This window comes from Littorina saxatilis, unplaced genomic scaffold (genome assembly GCF_037325665.1).
Source record: "Littorina saxatilis isolate snail1 unplaced genomic scaffold, US_GU_Lsax_2.0 scaffold_1166, whole genome shotgun sequence".
NCBI classification, from domain to species: domain Eukaryota; kingdom Metazoa; phylum Mollusca; class Gastropoda; order Littorinimorpha; family Littorinidae; genus Littorina; species Littorina saxatilis.
Window position 1 is genome coordinate 1 of NW_027128240.1, and position 25704 is coordinate 25704.

At 41.2% G+C, this 25704-nt stretch overlaps 1 protein-coding gene across 1 annotated transcript in view; it reads right to left on the reverse strand.

The window, feature by feature from the left end:
* Window positions 1-1942: 1942 nt before the first annotated feature.
* Window positions 1943-25704, reverse strand: part of LOC138956616 (uncharacterized) — a gene marked incomplete at its 3' end in the record, with an annotated part of 29418 nt that continues 5656 nt past the window's right edge. Inside the window, exons 3-4 of the mRNA XM_070327929.1 lie at window positions 2533-2667; window positions 1943-2098 (exon numbers count right to left, since the gene is read on the reverse strand). Coding sequence (XP_070184030.1) covers window positions 1943-2098; window positions 2533-2667 — 291 coding nt within the window. The remainder of the gene's footprint in view (window positions 2099-2532; window positions 2668-25704) is intronic.

Sequence of the window (25704 nt, forward strand, 5' to 3'; positions counted from 1 at the left end):
CAGTAAGAGTCCAACTCAGACTACTGGTTTTGTTGTTTTACCAGCGAAAAAAACCCAGTAGTTCCAAAATCAACCGGTAGGTCACATCGGCAGCCATTTTTGTTCCGGTATTTTCTCATTTCAACCGGTAAAATACCGGTATTTACCGGTTAACGCCAATACTGAGAAACAGGGTACTCGTAAGTGTGGGCTGGCGCCAATTGGTGCTTGTGAAATCAAGTATCCGTTTGAAGAACGAAAACACGTAGAATAACCCAAGTCGAAGAGTCATAATATCGGAGCCTATCGCATCGCAGAAAACACGATAGTGTTTATATTGCTATTCTGACAAAGGTAAAGGACTGTTACCTTGCAAAATGTAAGATTTTGCTTCACTGCGGCGAGAGCAGGCGAACTTTCTTGACGCATGCTTATTGCGCATTCACACTCCTGCCCTCTCGCGTACAAAAAATCACAGTGGAGCTCTTACTCAACACAACGTCACGTTTCAGTCCTTTATCGTTGTGTGGTTTGTTTCTCCAGCTTATTGAACGAAAGTCCTTTTTCACGTGATGTAAACACACACCAGGGCCGGACCAAATGAGTTGTAAGGGGGGGGGGTTCCTTCTTTTTTTTTTGGGGGGGGGGGGGGGGAAATCAGCGAAGTGGCGAAGCCACAAGCGCGCGCCTGCAAAGCAGGCGCGCGAACTAGGGGGGTCCGGGGGCATGCTCCCCCGGAAAATTTTTGAAAAACGGTTAAAATCTGTGCAATCTGGTGCATTCTGGGCCTTGTTTTGAGGGTTAAGAGCAGCATTGTGGGGGGGTACCTTTTTCTCATCGGATTTCACATTGAATAAAATTTGTTAGAGACACACACAAAATTTATTTAAAAAAAAATAAAAATAAAAAAAACACTCAAAGCAAGGTACATGCTTTTTCCAGGGGTGGGGTTCCAGAACCCCTGGAACCCCCCCCCCCCCCCCGTGGGTCCGGCCCTGCGCACGCACTCGTCTCACGGACTTGGGAAAGCGGGGCCGTCCCTTGGGCTCGACACTTTCTCAGTTATGAGATCAGTTTTGCTGTGTTCATGGACAAAATGGTATTACTATGTCATGTTTCATCCGAATGAAACCAGATTAGGGTAATTCATTATCACCTGTCAAGTTGGCAATCGTTGGTAAGAAAAATTGCATGTATGTCCTCGATTGTATGAAAACAGTGGAAAGACCGTCTATTCGATTTAAACCGGAACCACGTATAGTTTTGTTGTTGTAAATATATCACAAACCCCGACCCCCCCCCCCCACCCCCCCCCCCCCCCCCCCATCTATCTTATCAGAATAGCAATATATCTTTATTGACGTCAAACAGACAAATCGTCGCTTCGACAGTGCTCTGAGTGGACCTGCATCTATAAGGCGCAGACACCGTATGGTCAAAACAACATTTAGTTCTGAAAATTGTATGTTGAGTTTGAACTGTGCCACGGGCACAGCCGGGCGGAGTGGCCAAGCTGATAAGGCGCCGGCCTCCTCCGCGGAAGGTCTTAGGTTCGAATCACGGCCGCAACTGGTAGGTTAAGGGTGGAGATGTGTTCAATCTCACAGCTCAACGTATGTGCAGAACCGCTAGTGCCTTATCCTCCTTTGTGTGTACCCGCACTCACAAGACCAAGTGCGCACGGAAAAGATCCTGTAATCCATGTCAGAGTTCGGTGGGTTATAGAAACACGAAAATAACAAGCATGCATCCCCCGAAAGCTGTGTACCTAATGGCGGGGTAAAAACGGCCAAACACGTATAAACCCTCTTGTGCAAAAAAAAGAAGTACGTGTACGTGGGGGGTTTAACCCATGAACGGAGAAGAAGAAGAAGAAGAAGAAGAAGAAGAAGAAGAAGAAGAAGAAGAAGAAGAAAAGAAGAAGTATGCTTCAAAAAGACTTATCTTAGCCTTATTACATTACCTGTAAAATTTTCCCTTCCACCGTTCTGACAGGTTGTACCATTCCAGCCAGGTTCGCACTTGAGACAGAACCCGGTTGCATGGTGGCAGTTCGCATCGTGCAAGCAATGGCCACACCTCTTGCTGCACATCAGACCGAAGGTCCCAGCACGACACCCTGCAGAACACACGCAACAAACACTTGGAAAATCTACCAGATTCAGTGATATGCAATATTTGAGAAAGCATACCAGGGTAGATGTAGCTTCCGCCAGATTTGTGTAGCAAAAAAACCACAAAACAAAACCACCCACCAACAACAAAAAAGACAAATTTACTGACTTTTCCTCACTTCAGAATTATATAATGAGAACAAGATTGTTTTTGCAGGCTGACACACCCCCCCCCCCCCCCCCCCAATAAATGCAACCCACAAAAATGATAATAACTAGAACTACGCGAGCAGGCAATAAAATAACAAAGAGAGTGTGAAAGTATTGTTGTTATAATCGTTTACAGGCAGGCAGGGCGTGCCTAAGAAAAAAGTCCATTCTTATGTTAAATTTAATGGACAATAAAGTGCTGTTATTGTTATTGTTATTGTTGTATTACGCTGTAGACACGTTGGCGGCAGCCATCCTGGTTCACAACCTCTACAGTCTCCCGTGTTGCGGTCGCACGTGTCATTATGGGCACACTTCCCACACGTCACGTTGCAATAATCACCGTACCTTCCCAATCCACATTCTGAAGCAAAACAAACGTCATATTATTAGGGGCTCCGCTCACATGTGTAACTTCAGCAGGACCGACGACGCACTGCAGATTATTCCAGGCCGCTACACGTTGCATGAAAGGAAAACAGGCCAAGTACTCGTCATAATCCCTATCGCGGCATAAATAATAGGCAGTGCGTCGTCTGTGCCGCTCAAACTGCGCAGGTATATTCTGTCCATTAGGGCTACCCACGGACGGCCGTCCCGGAGGGTCCCTGTACCTCTGCTTTTAATGTTTATCCCCGAGTACGCTAGTACAAGGGTCCAGCAGACTTTAATTGTGTGTCTGTCTGTGTGTGTCTCGACTTAACAGCTTATTGCTGGGAAACTACTGGGCGCAGTTCGTTCAAAAGTTGATACACTAACTTGATAATAGGTCTGATTGATCGTATTGAAACTTCATAATGTTATCTGGGACCTAAATGCGAAATAAACCACAAACAAGTCGCGTAAGGCGAAAATACAACATTTAGTCAAGTAGCTGTCGAACTCACAGAATGAAACTGAACGCAATGCAACGCAGCAAGACCGCATACTCGTAGCATCGTCAGTCACCCGCTCACGGCAAACTCATAACTCATAACTCATAACATTTTATTGATCCAACAAAGGAAATTAAATTGGTCATCAGCACATATAGGTCATTAATCCCAGCGAAGCTGGAGGTATCCCGTGAACGCTATACTGTAATCGATTTGAGAAATGTGCACACCGAATAATACATGATAAAGAAGGATTCGTTGTGCCCGGCTACGTGCTACAGTTGGAGATGGAAGTTCGCCAAAAATGGAGACCATACTAACAAAAATACGGTGGGTAAAATAGGCGCCCCCATTTTTTCAGCAAACGCCACCCCAGGCCGCTTTGGACGGGTAGAAATTCCGTAGTTTCCAAGTCTATGGATAAAGCTCGCGAAAGAAGAATACGTCACGGTCGAAAGTCTTTGACGTCAATTAATGCATCATGACGTCATGCCTCCCTGTAGTCTTTCTCTCTCGCGCAGTGTGTGTGTTTGTGTTCATTTTGTGCACATGTGTTAGTGTTACTGTGTGTGTGTGTGTGTGTGTGTGTGTGTGTGTGTGTGTGTGTGTGTGCGCGCACGCGTGCATGAGTGTGTACTCGTATGTGTGTGGTGTGTGTGTATTTGTGTGTGTGTGTGTGTGTGTGTGTGTGTGCGTGCGCACGCGTGCATGAGTCTGTACTCGTGTGTGTGTGTGTGTGTGGGCATAAGTGTATGTGTGTGCGTGTATGTGTGTTTGTTTGTAAAGGTGTGCATGTCCGTCTGTCCATATGTGCGTATGGGTGTGTGTTTTGTGTGTATGAAGTTTTTTGTTAGAGAGTGTGTGAGTGCGTGTGAGTGAGTGTGTGTGTGTGTGTGTGTGTGTGTTTGAGAGAGAGAGAGAGAGTGTGTGTGTGTGTGTGTGAATGTGTGTGTGCATGAGTTTGTGTGTATGTTTGTGTGTGTATGAGTGTGTATATGTGTTTGTTTGTAAAGGTGTGTGTGTCCGACTGTCTATGTGCGTATTTGTTTGTTTGTTTGCTCAACGCCCAGCCGACCACGAAGGGCCATATCAGGGCGGTGCTGCTTTGACATATAACGTGCGCCACACACAAGACAGAAGTCGCAGCACAGGCTTCATGTCTCACCCAGTCACATTATTCTGACACCGGACCAACCAGTCCTAGCACTAACCCCATAATGCCAGACGCCAGGCGGAGCAGCCACTAGATTGCCAATTTTAAAGTCTTAGATATGACCCGGCCGCGGGGTTCGAGCCCACGACCTCCCGATCACGGGGCGGACGCCTTACCACTAGGCCAACCGTGCCGGTCTATGTGCGTATAAGTGTGTGTTATGTGTGTATGAGATTGGTGTCAGTCAATGTGTGTGTGTGTGTGTGTGTGTGTGTGTGTGTGTGCGTGCGTATGTACAGTGGGTGTGTGTGTGTGTGTGGGTGGGGGTGTTTGTTTGTTTGCTTAACGCCCAGCCGACCACGAAGGGCCATATCAGGGCGGTGTTGCTTTGACATATAACGTGCGCCACACACAAGACAGAAGTCGCAGCACAGGCTTCATGTCTCACCCAGTCACATTATTCTGACACCGGACCAACCGGAGTGTGTGTGTGTGTGTGAATGTGTGTGTGCATGAGTTTGTGTGTATGTGTGTGTGTGTATGAGTGTGTATATGTGTTTGTTTGTAAAGGTGTGTGTGTCCGTCTGTCTATGTGCGTATTTGTTTGTTTGTTTCCATAATTATCAGGGCGGTGCTGCTTTGAGATATAACGTGCGCCACACAAAAGGCAGAAGTCGCAGCACAGGCTTCATGTCTCACCCAGTCACATTATTCTGACACCGGACCAACCAGTCCTAGCATGCACTAACCCCATAATACCAGCCGCCAGGCGGAGCACCCACTAGATTGCCAATTTTAAAGTCTTAGGTATGACCCGGCCTGGGTTCTAACCCACGACCTCCCGATCACGGGACGGACGCCTTACCACTAGGCCAACCGTGTATGTGCGTATGAGTGTGTGTATTGTGTGTATGAGATTTGTGGGAGTCAATGTGTGTGTGTGTGTGTGTGTCTGTGGGTGTGTGCGTGCGTACATGCGTGCGTATGTACATGTGTGTGTGTGTGTGTGTGTGTGTGTGTGTGTGTGTGTGTTTGTGTGGGTGTGTGTCTGTTTGTATAAGAGATAAAGAGAGAGAGAAAGAGAGAGAGAGATGGGTGGGTTGGTTTGTGTTTGTGCGTAAGTGTATGTGTGTGTGTATGTGTGTTTGTTTGTAAAGGTGTGTATGTCCGTCTGTCTATATGTGAGTATGGGGGTGTGTTTTGTGTGTACAGTGAAGTGTGTGTGAGAGAGTGAGTGAGTGCGTGTGAGTGAGTGTGTATGTGTGTACGTGTGTACGTGTGTAACTTGGGTGTGTGTGTGTGTGTGTTCGTGTGTGTGTGTGTGTGTTTGAGAGAGAGAGAGACAGAGACAGAGAGAGGTTTGTCTTTCGCTGGGGTATGCAGTGCCTTGGCGTTGCACATCTACTTAATTAATAATTATAAAAGAATAAGAGAAGAAAATTCATAAAACCCATGATAACAAAAAAATATCTAAAGTAATATATGTACAACTACAATACCCTTTTTACTTGCACACTTGACACACCGACACACCAACACACATGCATACATACCTACATACATACCTACATACATACCTACATACATACCTACATACATACATACATACATACATACATACATACATTCCAGTGAAATTGACAAGAAGAGCGGGGTAGCAGTTGCGCTCAGAAGGATAGCACGCTTTTCTGTACCTCTCTTTGTTTTAACTTTCTGAGCGTGTTTTTAATCCAAACATATCATATCTATATGTTTTTGGAATCAGGAACCGACAAGGAATAAGATGAAAGTGTTTTTAAATTGATTTCGAAAATTTAATTTTCATATTAATTTTTATATATTTAATTTGCAGAGCGTGTTTTTAATCCAAATATAACATATTTATATGTTTTTGGAATCAGCGAATGATGGAGAATAAGATGAATGTAAATTTGGATCGTTTTTAAAAAAAATATTTTTTTTTACAATTTTCAGATTTTTAATGACCAAAGTCATTAATTAATTTTTAAGCCACCAAGCTGAAATGCAATACCGAAGTCCGGGCTTTGTCGAAGATTACTTGACCAAAATTTCAACCAATTTGGTTGAAAAATGAGGGCGTGACAGTGCCGCCTCAACTTTCACGAAAAGCCGGATATGACGTTATCAAAGACATTTATCAAAAAAATGAAAAAAACGTATAGGGATATCATACCCAGGAACTCTCATGTCAAATTTCATAAAGATCGGTCCAGTAGTTTAGTCTGAATCGCTCTACACACACACACAGACAGACAGACACACACACACAGACACACACACACATACACACACACACACACACACACACACACACACACACACAGACACACACACACACACACACACACACACACACACACGCACATACACCACGACCCTCGTCTCGATTCCCCCCTCTACGTTAAAACATTTAGTCAAAACTTGACTAAATGTAAACAAGTCGCGTAAGGCGAAAATACAATATTTAGTCAAGTAGCTGTCGAACTCACAGGATGAAACTGAACGCAATGCCATTTTTCAGCAAGACCGTATACTCGTAGCATCGTCAGTCCACCGCTCATGGCAAAGGCAGTGAAATTGACAAGAAGAGCGGGGTAGTAGTTGCGCTAAAAAGGATAGCACGCTTTTCTGTACCTCTCTTTGTTTTAACTTTCTGAGCGTGTTTTTAATCCAAACATATCATATCTATATGTTTTTGGAATCAGGAACCGACAAGGAATAAGATGAAAGTGTTTTTAAATTGATTTCGACAATTTAATTTTGATAATAATTTTTATATATTTAATTTTCAGAGCTTGTTTTTAATCCGAATATAACATATTTATATGTTTTTGGAATCAGCAAATGATGGAGAATAAGATAAACGTAAATTTGGATCGTTTTATAAATTTTTATTTTTTTTTACAATTTTCAGATTTTTAATGACCAAAGTCATTAATTAATTTTTAAGCCACCAAGCTGAAATGCAATACAGAAGTCCGGGCTTGGTCGAAGATTACTTGACCAAAATTTCAACCAATTTGGTTGAAAAATGAGGGCGTGACAGTGCCGCCTCAACTTTCACGAAAAGCCGGATATGACGTCATCAAAGACATTTATCAAAAAAATGAAAAAAAGGTATGGGGATTTCATACCCAGGAACTCTCATGTCAAATTTCATAAAGATCGGTTCAGTAGTTTAGTCTGAATCGCTCTACACACACACACAGACACACACACACACACGCACGCACATACACCACGACCCTCGTTTCGATTCCCCCTCGATGTTAACCTTTGCCGTGCTTCCTGGGTTCACCTGTACCCAGAGACACACTAAAATCATTGTAACTCTGGAACCATTAAAGGTATCTTTTTGAAATTTTAAGTATCTCTCACACACCTAATTTGCTCTCTGTCTGCAAATTTTAAGTGTGTACATGACAAAACATTACAATTAATTGATTATGATAATTTACATAAACACTACCGATTGCGCGGGTTCACACAAACCCATACTTTTAAAGAGTAGTAGTGATTGTAACTATCCCTCTGCCGACGGCGCGGGTTCTGCTACACCCATACTTACCGTCAAAGCGGCGGAACAGTGTCTGTCTGCCTGTTTGTCTCCAAGAGACTGTCTGTCTCTCTTGGTCTGTCTGTCCGTATCTCTCTGTCTGTATGTCTGTTGTCAGTTGCTCTGTCTGTCTGTCTGTCTGTCTGTCTATCCGTCTATCTGACTGTCTGTCTGTCTGTCTCTCTCTTTCTTAGTCTCTCCCTCTCTCTTTCTTAGTCTCTCTCTTTCTTAGTCTCTCTCTCTCTCTTTCTTAGTCTCTCTCTTTCTTAGTCTCTCTCTCTCTCTTTCTTAGTCTCTCTCTCTCTCTCTTTCGTAGTCTCTCTCTCTCTCTCTCTTTCTTAGTCTCTCTCTCTTTCTTAGTCTCTCTCGCTCTCTCTTTTTTAGTCTCTCTCTCTCTCTCTTTCTTAGTCTCTCTCTCTCTTTCTTAGTCTCTCTCTCTCTTTCTCTCTTTCTTAGTCTCTCTCTCTCTTAGTCTCTCTCTCTCTTTCTTAGTCTCTCTTTCTTAGTCTCTCTCTCTCTCTCTTTCTTAGTCTCTCTCTTTCTTAGTCTCTCTCTCTCTCTTTCTTAGTCTCTCTCTTTCTTAGTCTCTCTCTCTCTCTTTCTTAGTCTCTCTCTCTCTCTCTCTTTCTTAGTCTATCTCTCTCTCTCTCTTAGTCTCTCTCTCTCTTTCTTAGTCTCTCTCTCTCTTTCTTATTCTCTCTCTCTTTCTTAGTCTCTCTCTTTCTTAGTCTCTCTCTCTTTCTTAGTCTCTCTCTCTCTTTCTTAGTCTCTCTCTCTCTTTCTTAGTCTCTCTCTTTCTTAGTCTCTCTCTCTTTCTTAGTCTCTCTCTCTCTTTCTTAGTCTCTCTCTCTCTCTTTCTTAGTCTCTCTCTCTCTCTTTCTTAGTCTCTCTCTCTCTCTCTCTTTCTTAGTCTCTCTCTCTCTCTCTTTCTTAGTCTCTCACTCTCAGTCTCTCTCAGTCTCTCCCTCCCCCTCTCCCTCTCCTGCAAGAAGTCGGTGAAGGGAGAAACTCGATGCACCCACTGAAGTAGCGCTGTGGGTTTCCCTGAACCCACCCCGTCGTTAGAGAAATAAACGGTAAAACCCTCTTTCAAATGTATGGGTTCAGACAAACCCGCATCGTCGGGCGTGTGTAGTCAAAAGCGGCATCCGGCAAAGGTTAAAATATTTAGTCAAAACTTGACTAAATATAACAAGTCGCGTAAGGCGAAAATACAACATTTAGTCAAGTAGCTGTCGAACTCACAGAATGAAACTGAACGCAATGCCATTTTTCAGCAAGACCGTATACTCGTAGCATCGTCAGTCCACCGCTCATGGCAAAGGCAGTGAAATTGACAAGAAGAGCGGGGTAGTAGTTGCGCTAAGAAGGATAGCACGCTTTTCTGTACCTCTCTTTGTTTCAACTTTCTGAGCGTGTTTTTAATCCAAACATATCATATCTATATGTTTTTGGAATCAGGAACCGACAAGGAATAAGATGAAAGTGTTTTTAAATTGATTTGGACAATTTAATTTTGATAATAATTTTTATATATTTAATTTTCAGAGCTTGTTTTTAATCCAAATATAACATATTTATATGTTTTTGGAATCAGAAAATGATGGAGAATAATTAAGATGAACGTAAATTTGGATCGTTTCATAAATTTTTATTTTTTTTTACAATTTTCAGATTTTTAATGACCAAAGTCATTAATTAATTTTTAAGCCACCAAGCTGAAATGCAATACCGAAGTCCGGGCTTCGTCGAAGATTACTTGACCAAAATTTCAACCAATTTGGTTGAAAATTGAGAGCGTGACAGTGCCGCCTCAACTTTCACGAAAAGCCGGATATGACGTCATCAAAGACATTTATCAAAAAAATGAAAAAAACGTTCGGGGATATCAATCCCAGGAACTCTCATGTAAAATTTCATAAAGATCGGTCCAGTAGTTTGGTCTGAATCGCTCTACACACACACACAGACAGACAGACAGACAGACACACACACACACACACACACACACACACACACACACACATACACCACGACCCTCGTCTCGATTCCCCCCTCTACGTTAAAATATTTAGTCAAAACTTGACTAAATATAAAAACGACTTGGCGGTGGGAGGAATTCGCGGTGCAACAGCCAGCCAGGCAGTCTGATAGAACGGTGCAAGGTCTCGGCAAACCAAGACTATGCCATATATTCGTAGCAAAGCCGCCGAATGGTACCGTAAACCAAGAATAGTGACGTAAGAAAATAGAATGTCGTCTTTTGATTTGGAACGTGACGTGTTTTAGAATGGAGATGTGGTAGTAGGTAGTCAAAAGCCTCTTTCCCGAGTTGTCCCAAAGCCGGTGTTATCCCGTTTTGCTAAAGATTCACAAATGATTTCTGGTGTAATTACGTACCGCATGTAATAAAAAACTGAATGAAACAAAAGTTTGAAGTCTTATCTTGGTTTCTGTGGTGATGGTTGTTTGTATTTGTTGAGCTAGAACAGATAACAACTCTCAAACCGAAGGCCCCGTGACCCCCGGATGCCATTACGTCACGCTCTGTGGCATGTCAGGCCTGACAGTATGCTCACACAATCTCAGAGTGCTTCGCGTTGTTTCATCGGTTGACCTAGAAATGATAACCAATTAAAAGCTTTGTTTCTCAGCTTCATTAACATGTAACAGTAAGCGGGATCGGACGTTGGCGAGAAAACGTGCAAAGCAAATGAAATATATGATATAATTTTTTGGAAGTTTTGCGATTTACAATCGATTTCAAAAGGATATTATCAGAAAGAAGAAGTATTCGACTAATTAATGCGGTATTTTTCTTGCCTAAACGTTATTTGTACGCCGAGCACTTTACGGGAGAAAAACGTAAACAAAGCCGTCTGTGCAACCCAGTCACCCTGAGCCGTGATGGCCGAAGCTTGTTCACGGCCCTGTCGAGCGACTGAAGACATCGCTGATTCTCGGCCTCGTCCATGCGAATCATGGAATCTCAAAGCTCTTGTTGGTGAGTACAGTTCTTAAGAATCCTGATTCATATTGTTTTTATCAGTTATAAATAAAATCTGTGCGGATACATGCTAGTAATGCCGATCGCATGTGCAGAGATCGGTCGTCCATTGATGGTGTTCATGTGTGTAAAATGGTACCTGTGGTTCTCAACAGATTTAATTAAATGTACGTTTCAAATGAAGGATTGTTGAATGGGCAACTTTGACTGGGCTTTTAAATTCATGGTTTCTGAAGGTTTTGTGGTTGTAGCACCTAAATATAAGTGGAAAATCATGAAAAAACGAGGTCACGTGACCCGTGGCAAAATCAGCGGTTTTGTGTCGTCTGCTCGATGTCGTTTCAAGGTGTGCTTTGCATGCTGCAACGTTTTCCGGTATTTCGGGTTACAGTTGAGAATTGCCTTTGGCTTCCTTATAAAGAAACGATACCATTACATCAGTTATAACTAACAAGAGGCGAAGCCTTCAAGGCTCCCGTAAGAAATCGACACACAGTAACACAAACTCAATCACTCCGTCACACATACACACACACACACAGTAAGCATGGACACAGTGCAAGAGTGGGAGACGCTAGATCTAGATCTGTCTGTCTGTAGCCTACTCTGCCGTGTGCTGAAACCGAGTAAGTCAACTGACGCTTCTTCCGAGAAAAACGACTTTTACTGTTTGATAAAATGTCTCAAAAGTGATGATTATCTAGATCAAACCACCGAGAAAATAAGATAGATAGCATTAATTTACGTTTAAAACCCGATTTTCATAATAATCTGATGGATGGTTTTGGTTTTGTTGGGCATTTTGTGGACTTACTTGGTTTTACCACTTTCCCCCCAATATCAGATCTAACAAAATATGCGCAGACTTGGTTTTACCAGAATATTTGGAAGAAGAAGTGTTGTCAAGAGAAATGACAAAACTGAAAATAACACTACGAATTTGCACAAGATGGAAAGAGAGAGAGAGAGAGAGAGAGAGAGAGAGAGAGAGAGAGAGAGAGGGGGGGGGGGGAGAGACTAGACAGGGAGTGAGAGCGAGTGAGAGAGAGGAGAGAATGAGAGAGAGGAGACACAGCAGGGGCGGGGGGGAGGGAGCGGGATGGAGGGAGAGAGAGAGAAATAAAGGGAGGGAGGGAGATAGAGAGATGGAAAGAGGGGTGGAGAGAGGGAGAAAGAGAGGGAGGGTAAGGGGGGGGAGAGCTATGGAGAGAGAGATAAATGGGGAGGAAGAGGGAGGGATGGAAAGAAATAGTGGGATGGAGGGAGAGAGAGAGGAGGGAGGGAGTGAGAGAAGGGGAGGGAGGGAGATAGGGAGGGAGGAAGAAGAGGGGGGGGGAGAGGAAGTGTGGGAGGGATGGAGGTAGGGAGGGAGGGAGGGAAAGAAAGAGATAGTGGGATAGAGGGAGAGAGAGAGAGGAGGGAGGGAGTAAGAGAGGGGGAGGGAGATAAGGGGGGAGGAAGAGAGTAGGAGGGAGAGAGAGGGGGAGGGAGGGAGAGAAAGAGAGTGGGATGGAGGGACAGAGGGGAGGGAGAGAGAGGGAAGGATGGAGGTAGAGAAAAGTCGATTGTTGGCGGTAGGGAGAGAGGGATGAGGGAAGAGAGCCTCTCAAGATTGAGAGTGTTGCTGCAGATCCGGATGACCTCCGACTTGTAGCTGTGGTGTGTGCTGTTGCCCTGGTCTTCGTCCGAATCACCGGTCCATACTTGGAGCTTCTCCAAAGTGAAGTCAAGTACACAGAGTTCCACAAGTATATATCCAGCTCATTATCCACAGGATGGACAAGCAAGTTGCAGAATATCCAGCCTATTCTTCAGCTTTTTTCTGTTTTCTTTTCATATTAACAAACTTACATTTTTCTCTGACACTTCAAGGGTTAATTTTGTACGAATGAATTCAAAAATATCTGCGTATACCAGAGTAATTTGCAACTCTAGCTGAACTTTATATTCAAGAACAAAGAAATGTAAGGAAAGAATTCTGTGATTCAGTGTTTGGTTATAGCACGAGCAATATATATGTATTAATTGCTGAATTTTTGTAAGTATTTTATTGATGCATTATTCCAGCATTCTCCTGGACCCTCACTTTCTGGGCATCTTTGATGGGGAATTCGAACTGCAAGGAGACAAAGCAGCCCTGAAGGACAGTATCTACAACTTTGCCAGTCAGCACATCGAAGCAGTCCTGTGTACTCTACGGCAGCTGATGCCAGACATGTGCAGTGTATTGCGCAGGCAGTTGAATGACTTTCTGGAAGACGGTGTGTATGGTGGACAACCAGTTCCCTTCCCAGATGTCCTCAACCACTTCCCACTGACAAATCTGCTCGGTGAAAACATTTTCGGTGACCTGGGCTATGACATTAACAAGTGGCGCAATGCATCTGTCCACCAGAGGTCGTCAACAAATATGCTGAGCCACAACAGGACAACACTGTGGTTGAAGAAGAAACTGGAGACCCAGTCAAGCCATCTTCTTGCCTTCGCTCGAAGGAAAGGGAAGTCTTTGCGACACCACAACCGCCAACAAGAGAAAGCGGTGTTGCTGCGACTGAGGCAGAGGCTCCTGGAAAACAAGGCAAAAAAGGCGGCAAAGGAGGCCAGACAGGCAGCAACCAAAACCGAGCTAATAAGAAAGATGACGGCTGTTGGTGGCCCCTGTGTCATTGCAGAAGATGTTGATGCTCTGGTGATACGACTGAGAAGAGAAAAGAAATCAACCCTCTTGAACGCATTGAAGGACCAAATTCGATACCAGAAAACAGTATTGAATCAGAAGGGCTGCCTTCGACTCACTGGTAGCATTGAGGACCTGACAGCCAGCCTCAAGGCTCATCTGGGCGGCACTAATCTTCCAGCTCCAGATGAAGATTAGATGGGTAGCCTTGAAAAATGAAAATTTTCAAACCTGTTTTATTTCTTTGTCTGTGTATATGTGTTTACAGATCTGTCGATGCTGATCATTTTGATGTAAAGTTCATGTTGGTAGGACAGTTAGAAGCTGAAATATATCCTTTTAAAGATTTAGACGTGTTTGAACGGTAAAATTGAACGATTTGCCCAAGTTTGGGTTCTTCAATTCAATTATTTCTTACCCGTAAATTTTGGGAAAAAAATTGAGCTAAAAGTCTTAGATATGGAGAGGTAATCTGTTCAAAATTAGCTTCATATTTCTTGTTTTGGGTTCACAGTGAGGCTCCAAAGTTGACGATTTTTTATTCTTGAAAAAAGTGAGTTTAAAAGGCCTACAATTGCACTTTTCAAATGTACATAACTACTAAACTAATTCACCTACAGAATACAAATTTACATCACTGTGCTCAGAATAAAAAGATCTACAAGACCATGGAAGTTATAACCTTTAATTCTGGAGTTTGAAAAATCACTTTTGAGTACCTAGTGGTAGTGTGTGTGTGTGTGTGTGTGTGTGTGTGTGTGTGTGTGTGTGTGTGTGTGTGTGTGTGAGAGAGAGAGAGAGGGAGAGAGAGAAGGAGTGAGGGAGAGAGAGAGAGTGTGTGTGTGTGTGTGTGTGTGTGTGTGTGTGTGTGTGTGTGTGTGTGTGTGTGTGAATGTCTGAAGAGTACTCGGGTCCAGCGCGAGCGTTTTTTATAGGGTCCATGGGCCCTCTAAGCGGAGTGTTAGAGGGTCCGAAGAGTCCCAGATCCCCAAACCCCCTATGTACATATATAACGCTTTGTGATCGCGAATAGTGTGATAAAAAGTGGGGTTCTTATCACCCGAGTTTTCGAGGAGGACACTTCAACTATACCTTGTTGAATGCAACACACACCCACACTTTCAACTTGACTTCTGGTCTTATTTTTGTAATGTTTGCTGGCGAATACAGTCTGAAAAGAGTACCTACGGGACGCACGACAACGAAACTTGAGTGCGTCCCGGGACCCGCTCTTTATAGGTTTAGTGCGTCCCGGGACCCCCTCCGTGAATATCTAGTGCGTGATTTCGGCTTCTAGTGCGTATAGGACGCAGGGACGCGCACTTTGGGGAGCCCTGCTGTATACGATAATGTAAAGTCATTGCCCTTGTTCATAAAAGGCGCACTCAGAATCTTCAATGGTATAATGAGTATGAGGAAGACTTCACATAGACAAAATGATAAACTAGAGGCAAAGCCTTCAGGCCTCACGTATGTAAAACCGATGTTACAATCAAATCACCACAAATGTTCTTACATTGTGAAAGAACATACATTGCCAAATATTCTAATGCATATTTTCAGCTCGTATTGGCTGACGATATTGCCACGACCGGCCTCAACCCCAGCGCTGTTTTTGTAGCCTCCTCGCGGAAACCGAATAATGTCCCCTGTGATAACCACGTTTATTTGAACCTAAGGAGATCTGCCTGTTGATCCTGCGACAGTATTGTCATCAAAGTACAGGGAAGCTACACACGTGTGTATATCATGTAAATGAGGTCGTATCAAACTAGTCTGGCAGTGTGACAAATGGATTTGTACATAGTCTAGTATAAGTTCATGTTTATTAAATGTGTACAGATTAGCTTACCATACTTTAAATTCGCATGGCTTGAGTGTGTGACTGGGGTGATCTGATTTTGCAAGCTATATTTTCATTGGTTGCCTGGTTATAGGATTGACCAATGAGAGAGGAGATTTCTAAAAAGGAGGTAGCCATGTTTGATTGTATAAAGCAGAACATTGTTGACGGTCACGGGAGACAGACGTGTTTGCTCTGTCTCCACGTTTTCAGAATGTTGCTCAAGTGACACTGAGGTCGACTGTTTTACGACTCATGTTTTGGATGAATCATGTGTGATTCAATGCTGTGAATATACAGGTATTTATTGAATTGTATTTTGCTCAGTAATTTTGACCTGTGAAATGACTGTGAGAATAATGTTCTGAAGTGGGTTGAAGAAGCGTGAGCTGTTGTCAGCCATTTTGGAAAGGAATGTTTTTATGTTCTTTCGTAATGGGAGTAATTTGTAAATGAGCTGTTGTAATACTGTCACAGCATAAGCTAGTTGACGGATGAATTAATAGTATTGAGTAAGAGTGGAATTATTATTTTGTGGAGAAGTTTATCTAACAATTGAGTGGTTGAGACTTACGGTAGCATAAACTTTTTACACAGCACCCCGGTGGGAGAGAGGATGCCCTCGGCCGCGGGGAAGATGAAGAAGACTGGCATTCCCTCCTTGGCGCCACGGATCGTTTGATTGAGTGCGCAAGGTTGTAACGCACCCAGCCAGCAAAATTTTGCGCAGCGAATGCGTGTCGCAGTCGCCAAACTCTGCGTAACAACTGCACTGGACGCATGCGTAACGCGCGCGATTTTGCAAAGCGAAATACATGCGTGACACACTCGTTTTCCCTCAGATTACGCAGACCATACGCACCTCCAGCGCACGCTTATTTGACACCAAGACAAATTCGCACTCTCCACGCAGACGTCACGATTGCTTTACGCATTCTCACGCTATTAACGCGCTCTCCACGCAGACGACACGATTGCTTTACGCATTTAACGCGCTCTTGACGCAGATGTCCTGATCATCTTACGCACTCTCCACGCAGACGTCACGAATTATTGACGCATTCTCAGGCATTACGCGCTTTTTACGCTCTCTTCACGCAGATGTCACAATTGCTGTACGCATTCTCACGCATTTGACGCACTCTCCACGCAGATGTCACAATTGCTTTACGCATTCTCACGCATTTGACGCACTCTCCACGCAGATGTCACGATTGACCTACACAATTTTACGCAGACCACACAACCGCTTTACGCACTCACAAACAAATAATGGGCAGTGCACAACATTGTATTGATCCAGAAAGACAAAGGTCAAGCGTGCAGGTTCGATAACAGAGATGATCATAATTATGTACAAGTTCTAAAACAAAAATGCAGTCAAATAAATTGATTAAAACAAAGGAGAGATTTGAATCTCGCTTATTGCCATTGTGACTTCCAGGTTTTAATTTCACTGCATTTTGACATACCAGCAGCACGGAAACAAAAATGATCAAAATACTATTCAAAGCAGAATTCAAATTGGCAGAACAAAGAATAAATAGAACAAAACCCTGATAGTCATCATCGATACGCCGTAGTACATGCAGTGAAGAATCCAGTATAACTTATAAGAGAGAATTTTGATGTACACTCGTCACTATATCACATTGATGTAAACAAATAAATAAATAATTGGCACAGCCTAGGCATAGGCAGCAGTGAGTTGTATCAACATGTTTGAATACAGAACAGCAACAAAAAGAGAAAAAAAGTTCTACAAGCCAGCTAATAGTTGAACTTCAGATTACTAATGATATCACAAACAAACACTTAGTTAATGCCCATTCTCCAGGGATCGAAATCCAGTCAATGTACACCAAACTAGGATAACACATACATTTAGAATCTATCACGACTGCATAAAACATTGGTATGCAATTCACAAAGCAAGGAACTTGAAACATGAACATTGACATTAAACATACATATGTGCCCCACACACATTTCGGACAAGGCAGCTGAACGAAATTCAGATGTGGATGGAGCACAAAATAATTAGATGGGGCGGCGTGAAAGCATACTGGGACAAGGAACAAGCAAGAGAAAGAGGATAAGAAGATAAAAGGAAGAACAAACCGAAGAATAAGAAAGAAAAAAACAAAATAAGAGAAGGAGAGACACAAAAAAAAGGAAACCAAAAAAAAAAGGAAAAAAAAGGGAGACAATCATATGAATGTGTACCATTTAAATAAAAGAAATTAAAAAAATTACTTTTAAAAAGGAGACATTTCAGGTTTTGATTTGAAGTGTGTTAACATATTCACATATACCAGTAACTTTGCATGGAAAAAAAAAGTTCACAATGATTTGAAGCAAATTCAAATGCCAGAGAAAAAACAGAACAAAACCCTGATGTCATCATTGATAATCAGTGGTACGTTCAGTGAAGAAAAAACAATTGACACAACCTAGACATGGGCAGCAGTGAGTTATCAAGTTTCACTACACAAAAGTAACAACTACAATAATGAAACAAAAGGTAAAATGCCAGCTAATACTAGTCAAAATTCAGAACAATGATATCAAAAAGAAACACTTATTCAATGCCCCTTCTCCACTGATATGTATAAGCACACCAACATGACATAAACTCATAAATTAAAAAAAAAACATGACATAAAACTCATAAATTAAAAAAAACTTATCAGACTGCGTAAAACATAGGTTTGCCATCTCAAAATGGATGTAAAACACGCAGCTTACTCACAAAATGATAGACAAGTCTCCAGCAGCCAGCTGCTCAGCAAACAAAATAAGGTGGCGAGGATCAATATAATTGAAATGCATTTTTTTTGCTGTTTCGGAGAGAACTTTGCTTCATTTACCTTACACTGCCTGCATTCAAGGGCTACATTTTTATCAGGTGCACCAAGACTTACATCTATAGAAATCCAATCATAACGGTTTTAACAGCAAAAAAAAAAGAAGTATATTTCTAGTCTCGCTTCTAAATTCTCAACTCAACTCCAAAAAATAATAAAGAACAAAAACCCGCATCATGCATTGTCTCCTTCAAGCTGCCTAGGTTGTTTGCGTTCGACTCCCATAAATGACAAGGAATTGTTAAAACCTTTTCTTTCTATTTGTTCACTTTTTGTTTTCTTCTTTTCTGAACTCTTTATACTTGTATTTTATTCATTTTAATTTAGCCTGAAGGTTTGAGTCGTGTATTAAAAATCGAATATAGTGTGTAAGTGCCCTTGAACAGCTTTTCCAGAATCATGTATTCTATATTTTTAGTATGGGATACCCACAAGAAAAGTTCAAATGCATCCATGCGTCTCCACTGATAGTAATGGTAGTTGAGCACTTCCAGTTTAGTCTTCTGTCGTTCTGACACAACCTAAAAGGGTACATCATGTCTGAACATCATCTGTAGAAGAGTGTGAAGTTTAAAGCTTAGCTTAAATAATGTCCAACAAAACCCCAGACTCTTCTGTACATTACCCATCAGCCACACAGACCTGAACTGTGAAATACAATTACTCACTAGCAATTTCTCAGGCGAGTCAAATCTTACATTCATCAAATTTTTGCAACTAGCATTGTAAATAAGCCTACAGAGATTACAAAGTTCAATTACTGCAAACCAAATCATGAAGGCTCTTCCATGGCCTGTTGTCTCTTTCTTTTATCACAGGCTTCCAAAAACCAGTCTTGAACGGCCGTCTTCAAGGTCTTGACCTGTGGCACCCGTACAGCTTCACGGAACAGCCTCTGCATGACAAAACAAAAAATAACATGAACTTAGATCATCAAACAACTATCACTGATTTGAGAAAAGTCTCAAGTTTATTTCCTGACGCCTGTAAACTTGCTAAAAATCATACAGACACACAAACTTGCATACACACCATACGCTTTTACAACACACCAACTATACTTGAGTTAGGAAATTACAACACATTGTAATCCTTGTAGAAGAGAAGTAAAAAAAAATACCTACCCTAATATTTGTTTTAACCCTTTCGCTGCCAATCAAAACTTGGGTATGTGCATTCCTGACTGCCAGGGAATATTGGAGTTTGGGGTGTAATAATTCACAAAAAAATCTAGCTTCAAACTGGCAGTAGGTAGGTAAGTAAAACCTATGTTGTTTTTAAAGGAAATTGAACCAAGAATCTGTTTTTAGTGTCTAATCATGGAAATGATAATTAGTTTGGCTTATAATGATGTTTAAATATGAACTTTTGAAAAATCAGCCCGGCGCATCTTCCGGTGCCTGTGGATCAAACACAGGTGGCTGTTTTGCTCGCTCCAAGAAAGGATTATAATCACTGTCATCTACCTGTTTCCAACGAATTGTCCGAAAGAAGATCTCCCCCTTCCCCTGTCAGTATCCATAATCATTTGCACCGCCTGTAGCGTCAGTCCGGCTTTGTTTTTCCCTACTAGGGCCCGGTCGACAGTCACCGTTAGCCATTTTGACGAGTCGAGATTTCTCTCCCATACCCTGTCGACAAGGCCGAAAATAGCCTTCAAACGCAAAACCGCGTCACCATTTATGTTTATTCATGAGAATGAGGTATCCTACCAAGCCATTGGCTGCTATTTGTGTGTCAGCAGTGACGTAGCATTTCTGGAAAATCCCGGAACGGAGAAGACGGGTTTACCCGTCCTAAGGCGCTGCGGCTGCACAAGCGCATGACTGGTATACCCGTCATAAGGCAGTCAAGTGGTTAAAGTTACCTTTACTATGACTTTTTCTTTGGGGGCCTTCGGAAATTCATAATACATGTACTGTGACGTGCAGACGCATATGTGACGACATCATACCGTTTGCTAACATCCTTATTTCGTATGTAGTCGAAAATCCATGACACTGACAAGTGAGCTCAGGAACTTGGCTTCTAGCAATTTAATGTTAAGCGTAAAAGCTTTGACAACTATCATTCACATGTGAAACATGGCAAATTTAAAATTGATTCCAAAGAACAAAATTTGAGACAGAAATAACTTGTTGTTTTGTAGACATGGATTTTATCTTCTTCCTAAAAGGACCAGGATGATTTTACAAATTATGAAAAACAACTCACTGTCGATGGCTTTTAGTCGCAGCGTACACCATGGTCTCTTTCCCTGCCCTCCCCCAGAGCCCCCTGTCAGCAACCGTGTAGCCTATGGAACACCTTCGTCATCACAGCATCAGTAGTCGTCTTTAGTTCATGTCCACCAACCACACCGAGCTCATGGTCATGGATCTGAAACAAACAAAACAAGCCAACTGAATTCCAAAAATCAAATATTCAGACAGCTCTTCTTCACATACAAACAATTCAATCTGGAAGCATCATACTGTCACCTGGAACAAAAATCAATAATCACACTTGCTTTAAAAAAAAAAGTTTTCAGAAGAGCAAATGGTGATTGAGTGTAGCATTGTCATAAAATGTAATCACACACCTCAGGTGACCTGCATCAATCATTCAATACTATCTCACAAATCTTCATTTGGAAAGCACAAACATAGTTAGAAGAGAGCGTCAACCGTGATACTATTCAGTGTGGACAATTTTTTTCTGACCCATAATCCGATGCCTACACAAAGTGAGAATCAGAACTCACAAGAAGGCACTGTTGCATGTTTGTGATTATTTGCTTGAGTGTAGCACTTGCAATTTTGAACTTGAGGAAACAGCGTAGCAATTTCTGTTACATCCCTGAAAACCTAGCAGATGGCAGCTCTGGCCACAGAGCAATATTTGCATTATTTCTCACAGATGCAATGATCACAGAAAACAAAGTGGTGCATGCATTTTCCGCACCCCACATGAGAAAAAGAGGCCCATCATTGTGCGTACCCATAAGCATAGTTTTATCATCAAAATGTGTTGGTTAAATTCACAAATGTGACCAATACGCATAAACCTTGCATGAATTCCCAGGATAATGGGAAACTGGTCATGACTGAGAACTGATGAACAGTTAAGATACACCCGTGAACCGTGATGACATCTGGCATCCTCCAAAAAGCACACACTCAAGGTAACATTTAAAGCCTAAAGAGCTTCCAACAATAACATGTCACTCTCACAAGATCTTGCTACAGTTATCTGGGGAAAATAGCACAGGCATGACTGGTCTGCTTCAACAATAGCATTCAAAGCCACCTACCAGTGATCACTCCTTCGACAGATCCATCATGTGCCTTCAACATCTTCCACACTCAACAGTAAAAAGATGACTCCATCGAACAGTAGCACAGGCTCTGGCTCCACCATGATTCTTTGGCGACCAATTACTAAATTAGTCGCATCAGGTCCATCTGCTCCTGTAGAACCTTCTCCAGCAGCAAGAACTGATGTTTATCTTGCCGCTCTGCTCTGCTCGTAGTCTTGTGTCCGCTGAATGGAAGAAAAGAAGAACAAAAAGTCATTTACATGAAGCAATACATATTTTAGACAATTTGTCGGCCTGAAAAGAAACCATCAGCACTAAAAAACAATCTGAGCAAATGTTCAAAGTAAACGTGACATCTCTATATTTTTGAATTCAGGAGAAGATGAGGAATATATACATTGCAATCAATTTTTAAAGGGGCATACAGAGTGGCATTTGATGGGGTAAAAAGATGTAGGGACTCAGCAGTTGGAGATGAAAATTTTTGTGTGTATTTACTTCAAGCAGATTTTTTTTTATTTTTTTTTTAGACAGAAGAACAAACACACACTAAAAATCCTTGTTTAAAGTTGAACTGACCTTAACTTTTCCTCCAAACACTAGAACTTTTTGTATTCATTCAAAAATATTCATCAAAAAGGTTAAATTTTAAATTCAATTTTGCAGACTTTGGATGAAAAGTTACTCTTCTCTGGCATCCCGCGGACACAGTTCACACTTTCTCATCAATGAGATGCCTGTGTTAATTAAAAACAAACATCAATAAAACTATTAAAATAAAATAAAAATTTAAATATAAAAATAAAATCGACCAACCACCCCCACCCGATTTTTTTTCCCTTTGCTGGAAACAATACATTTGTTTCACTAAAACAGTAAAAGAGATCAGCTGAATTTGTTTGACACATCTGGTTATAACTAAAAGAATAAAACACAAAATAAGCCAAAGTCACAGAACAAAAAGACGCTGTCAGTGTCACTATCAATGACTCTGAATGAGACACTCATTGCTATCGAGCCATACCTGTTCATCTTCACCTTGCCGGGACGGAACGACAGTCTGCGTTACTGGCATCGGTGGCGGTGTTAAGGTCACTGTCCATCTCAGCTTTCTTCACCTTCAGTTCAAACAAGCAGTGAGCACCGTCATACTCAAGTCAAAGCTTTCTGAAAAAATAAATACTTGGAAGTTAAATAGGATCACATTGATTCCCAAACCTAACAGTAACAGTAACACGCAAACATCAAAACTGGAATATTAATTATTAAATATAAGCATCTCAATTTCACTAAATTAGTATATATTTATTTTCTCTGTGATGTATTTTTTATTTTTATTTCAAAAAAATCTGTTTTTCAACTTTATCACTGCACACGCTGACACAGCCTCTGCCTGCCTCTCTAGTCTATGCATGCCTCGGGAACAAGGGTAATTTTTCTCTTTTCCGAGACTCAGACACAGAATATTCCACTATGACTATGAGTCTATGTCAGTATGCGGAACTGAAAGTTGAACATCTGTGGAAAAATAAAAAGATACAAATAAAAAAAAAACAGATATATGAAGAGCCTATTAGTATTACTACTAAAGCTCCTGACAACTGCTGCCGCAATGACTCGACCAGATTAGGAACCAACCAAAGTTCACCAAGAAACAGACAATGAGACATAAAATGATAAACGAAAATTCAGTTTTTATGGTGCCGTGAGCGACCCGCGAATCGGGATTCGGATGGTATTTTCACTCTTCCACAACTCCTTAAAAACAAACCACTGCATCAATCAACTTTATGTTTTTGGAAAAGTTAGTTCATTCATCCATCTTTCAGACAAAACAAACATGAATGAATAGAACAGTGTTCTTCTAGGCGAAAAAAAAATCGAAAGTGTGAGAAATTCTCTCTGCCATCAAACTCGGAAGCCGAAGCCGCGAGCTATCAAAAATTCAAATTCCCAAATCTTTCCTTCAGTTGATCAACTTACCTATTCTTGAAAGAAGTCAATCTTCATTTCAGAGAGAAGGATAAGATTACCTTGCATCCAATAAGCAAGTCAAAAATACAAGTCAATATGAAGAAAAAGCAAAAAAACGCCGATACAATGTGGATTTGACAGACTTCTTGCCAACAGGAAGTTGGAGATTGTCTGATTGAAGTACAAGGCAGACAAGGGAAATAACTTCAATAAATTTCTCTTTTCAGTCAAGGTAACTGTCTCCCCTGAAATTGAACTTTCATAGAGATTTTCTTCCAAAGCAAAATAAAATAAAATGAAAATATGCTGAGAACAAATTTTATGTAACCATTAACATCAGCCTTTATTTTGAGTAGATAATTAGTTTCAAAGTCACTTTAGTTTACATTTTTTTGTTTAATCTGAATTTTTTTAATGTTTTTATCGTTTTGTTATGGGTGTTCATATAGATTTCAGTTATCTTTTCTGTTCATATAATATTTTTATTATGCTTTGCCTAGATTTTTCCACGACATTATTTTGTGGAAAGCTGATTCCTACAACAATACCAAATCCCCATTACAATAATTATATTACATGCTAAAACAATTATAATGATAATACAAATTAAAATAATCATATTTATTTTAAGATAAAAATAATCAGGATAACAATTAAGCAAATAAATGTTAGTAATAACAAAATGATTAAATAAAAATTAAATGGGAAAACCATTACATAAAATAAAAATATTTTTATTAAACTTTTAAATGCATTTTTTTTTTTAACCGAAACTGTCTTAAGATAAACTGAAAAATAACAGATTGAAAGTTTTTATGCAATTTTTTTTCTAAAAAAAAACAAAAGAAGTTTTTGAAGAAGAATAACTATTCATAACCAAAATTTAAAAGTAAATATTTTTTAATAACATAAAATATAATAAATTATTTCATGAAGTAAATGCATAAACCCACGGTATAAAATTAGGAAAAACAAAAATTGCAATCACCTTTTCATTGAATCCATGCGTGCTAAACACTGCGTGGTGAAGTCGTTTCGAATGCGACAATCTGCGTAAAAGTTGGCGAAAAGTAACGCGCGCGAAGCGAAGGTGTCACGAGGCCGTACGCATCCCCGCATGAAAAACGCAGAAATAACGCATGCGTCACGCAGAATCATGCTGGCTGGGCAGCGCAGGAATTCTGGGACCCGGTGGAACCCCACCCCATATCACCATGAGCGTTACTGTCTTTGGCGTGATATTGGATCCAGCAATGGACCCGCTGAATTGTGAGTAATCACTGAATTGTGAATTACCACTGGAGAATACGTAACATGTGAAATGTGCGTAAGAGATATTGTGATTGACAGGAAACATGATTAACAGAAGGATTGTTGTGAAACAAGTGACGACGTCATCGAGAACCGGTTATTCTTCCACGTGCTACATAAGCTATTATCATTATTATTATAGTGAATGCAAGAGATTGTTGATTGTATGAGAGATAACATATTTGTATTTTGTTGTGATGTTTAAATACAGGTACGAGGGCAAAGGGCAGCAATCGCGTTTTAGTCTTTGTGCCTAGTTTGAGTGTTGTGTTTGTGTGAGATGAAGTGAGTTAGTAAACAGAGTAGAACACGCATTTTTGTGATAGAGTAATTAATACACACAGACACTTTCACGTAAATACCCTCCGTAACAGGCAGGTACCTGCTTTTCCACTGCTTATGATGCCAAAGTCACCGAGACTAACGTCATTATGAAAACACTTTTGCGCCTGCTGTTTTCCCTGGAAGAATTTTTAGAACTATCACGTCACGCTACACGAAGATTAAGGCTTTTGAAGAGATCGAGGTTCCAAAAGAAGCGTCTTCAGTTTGGACGCCTCGACTGCAGGATGTTTTGAGTAAAATACATGTAGGTACAGTATGTAAAATAAACAGAATACTACACGGCTTGCTGTGTTATTCCAGATTTACTCTCGTTGCTTTTTTTCAAATATTGAAAAGCTCGCTTTCGATCGCAGTTCAATATTTAAACAACCAACTCGTGTAAATCTGCCACGACACAGCAAGCCATGTAGTAGTATCTATGTAAATTGTAATGCACGGTCGTATTCAACCAGTGCTGGTAACAAACCTTACCCC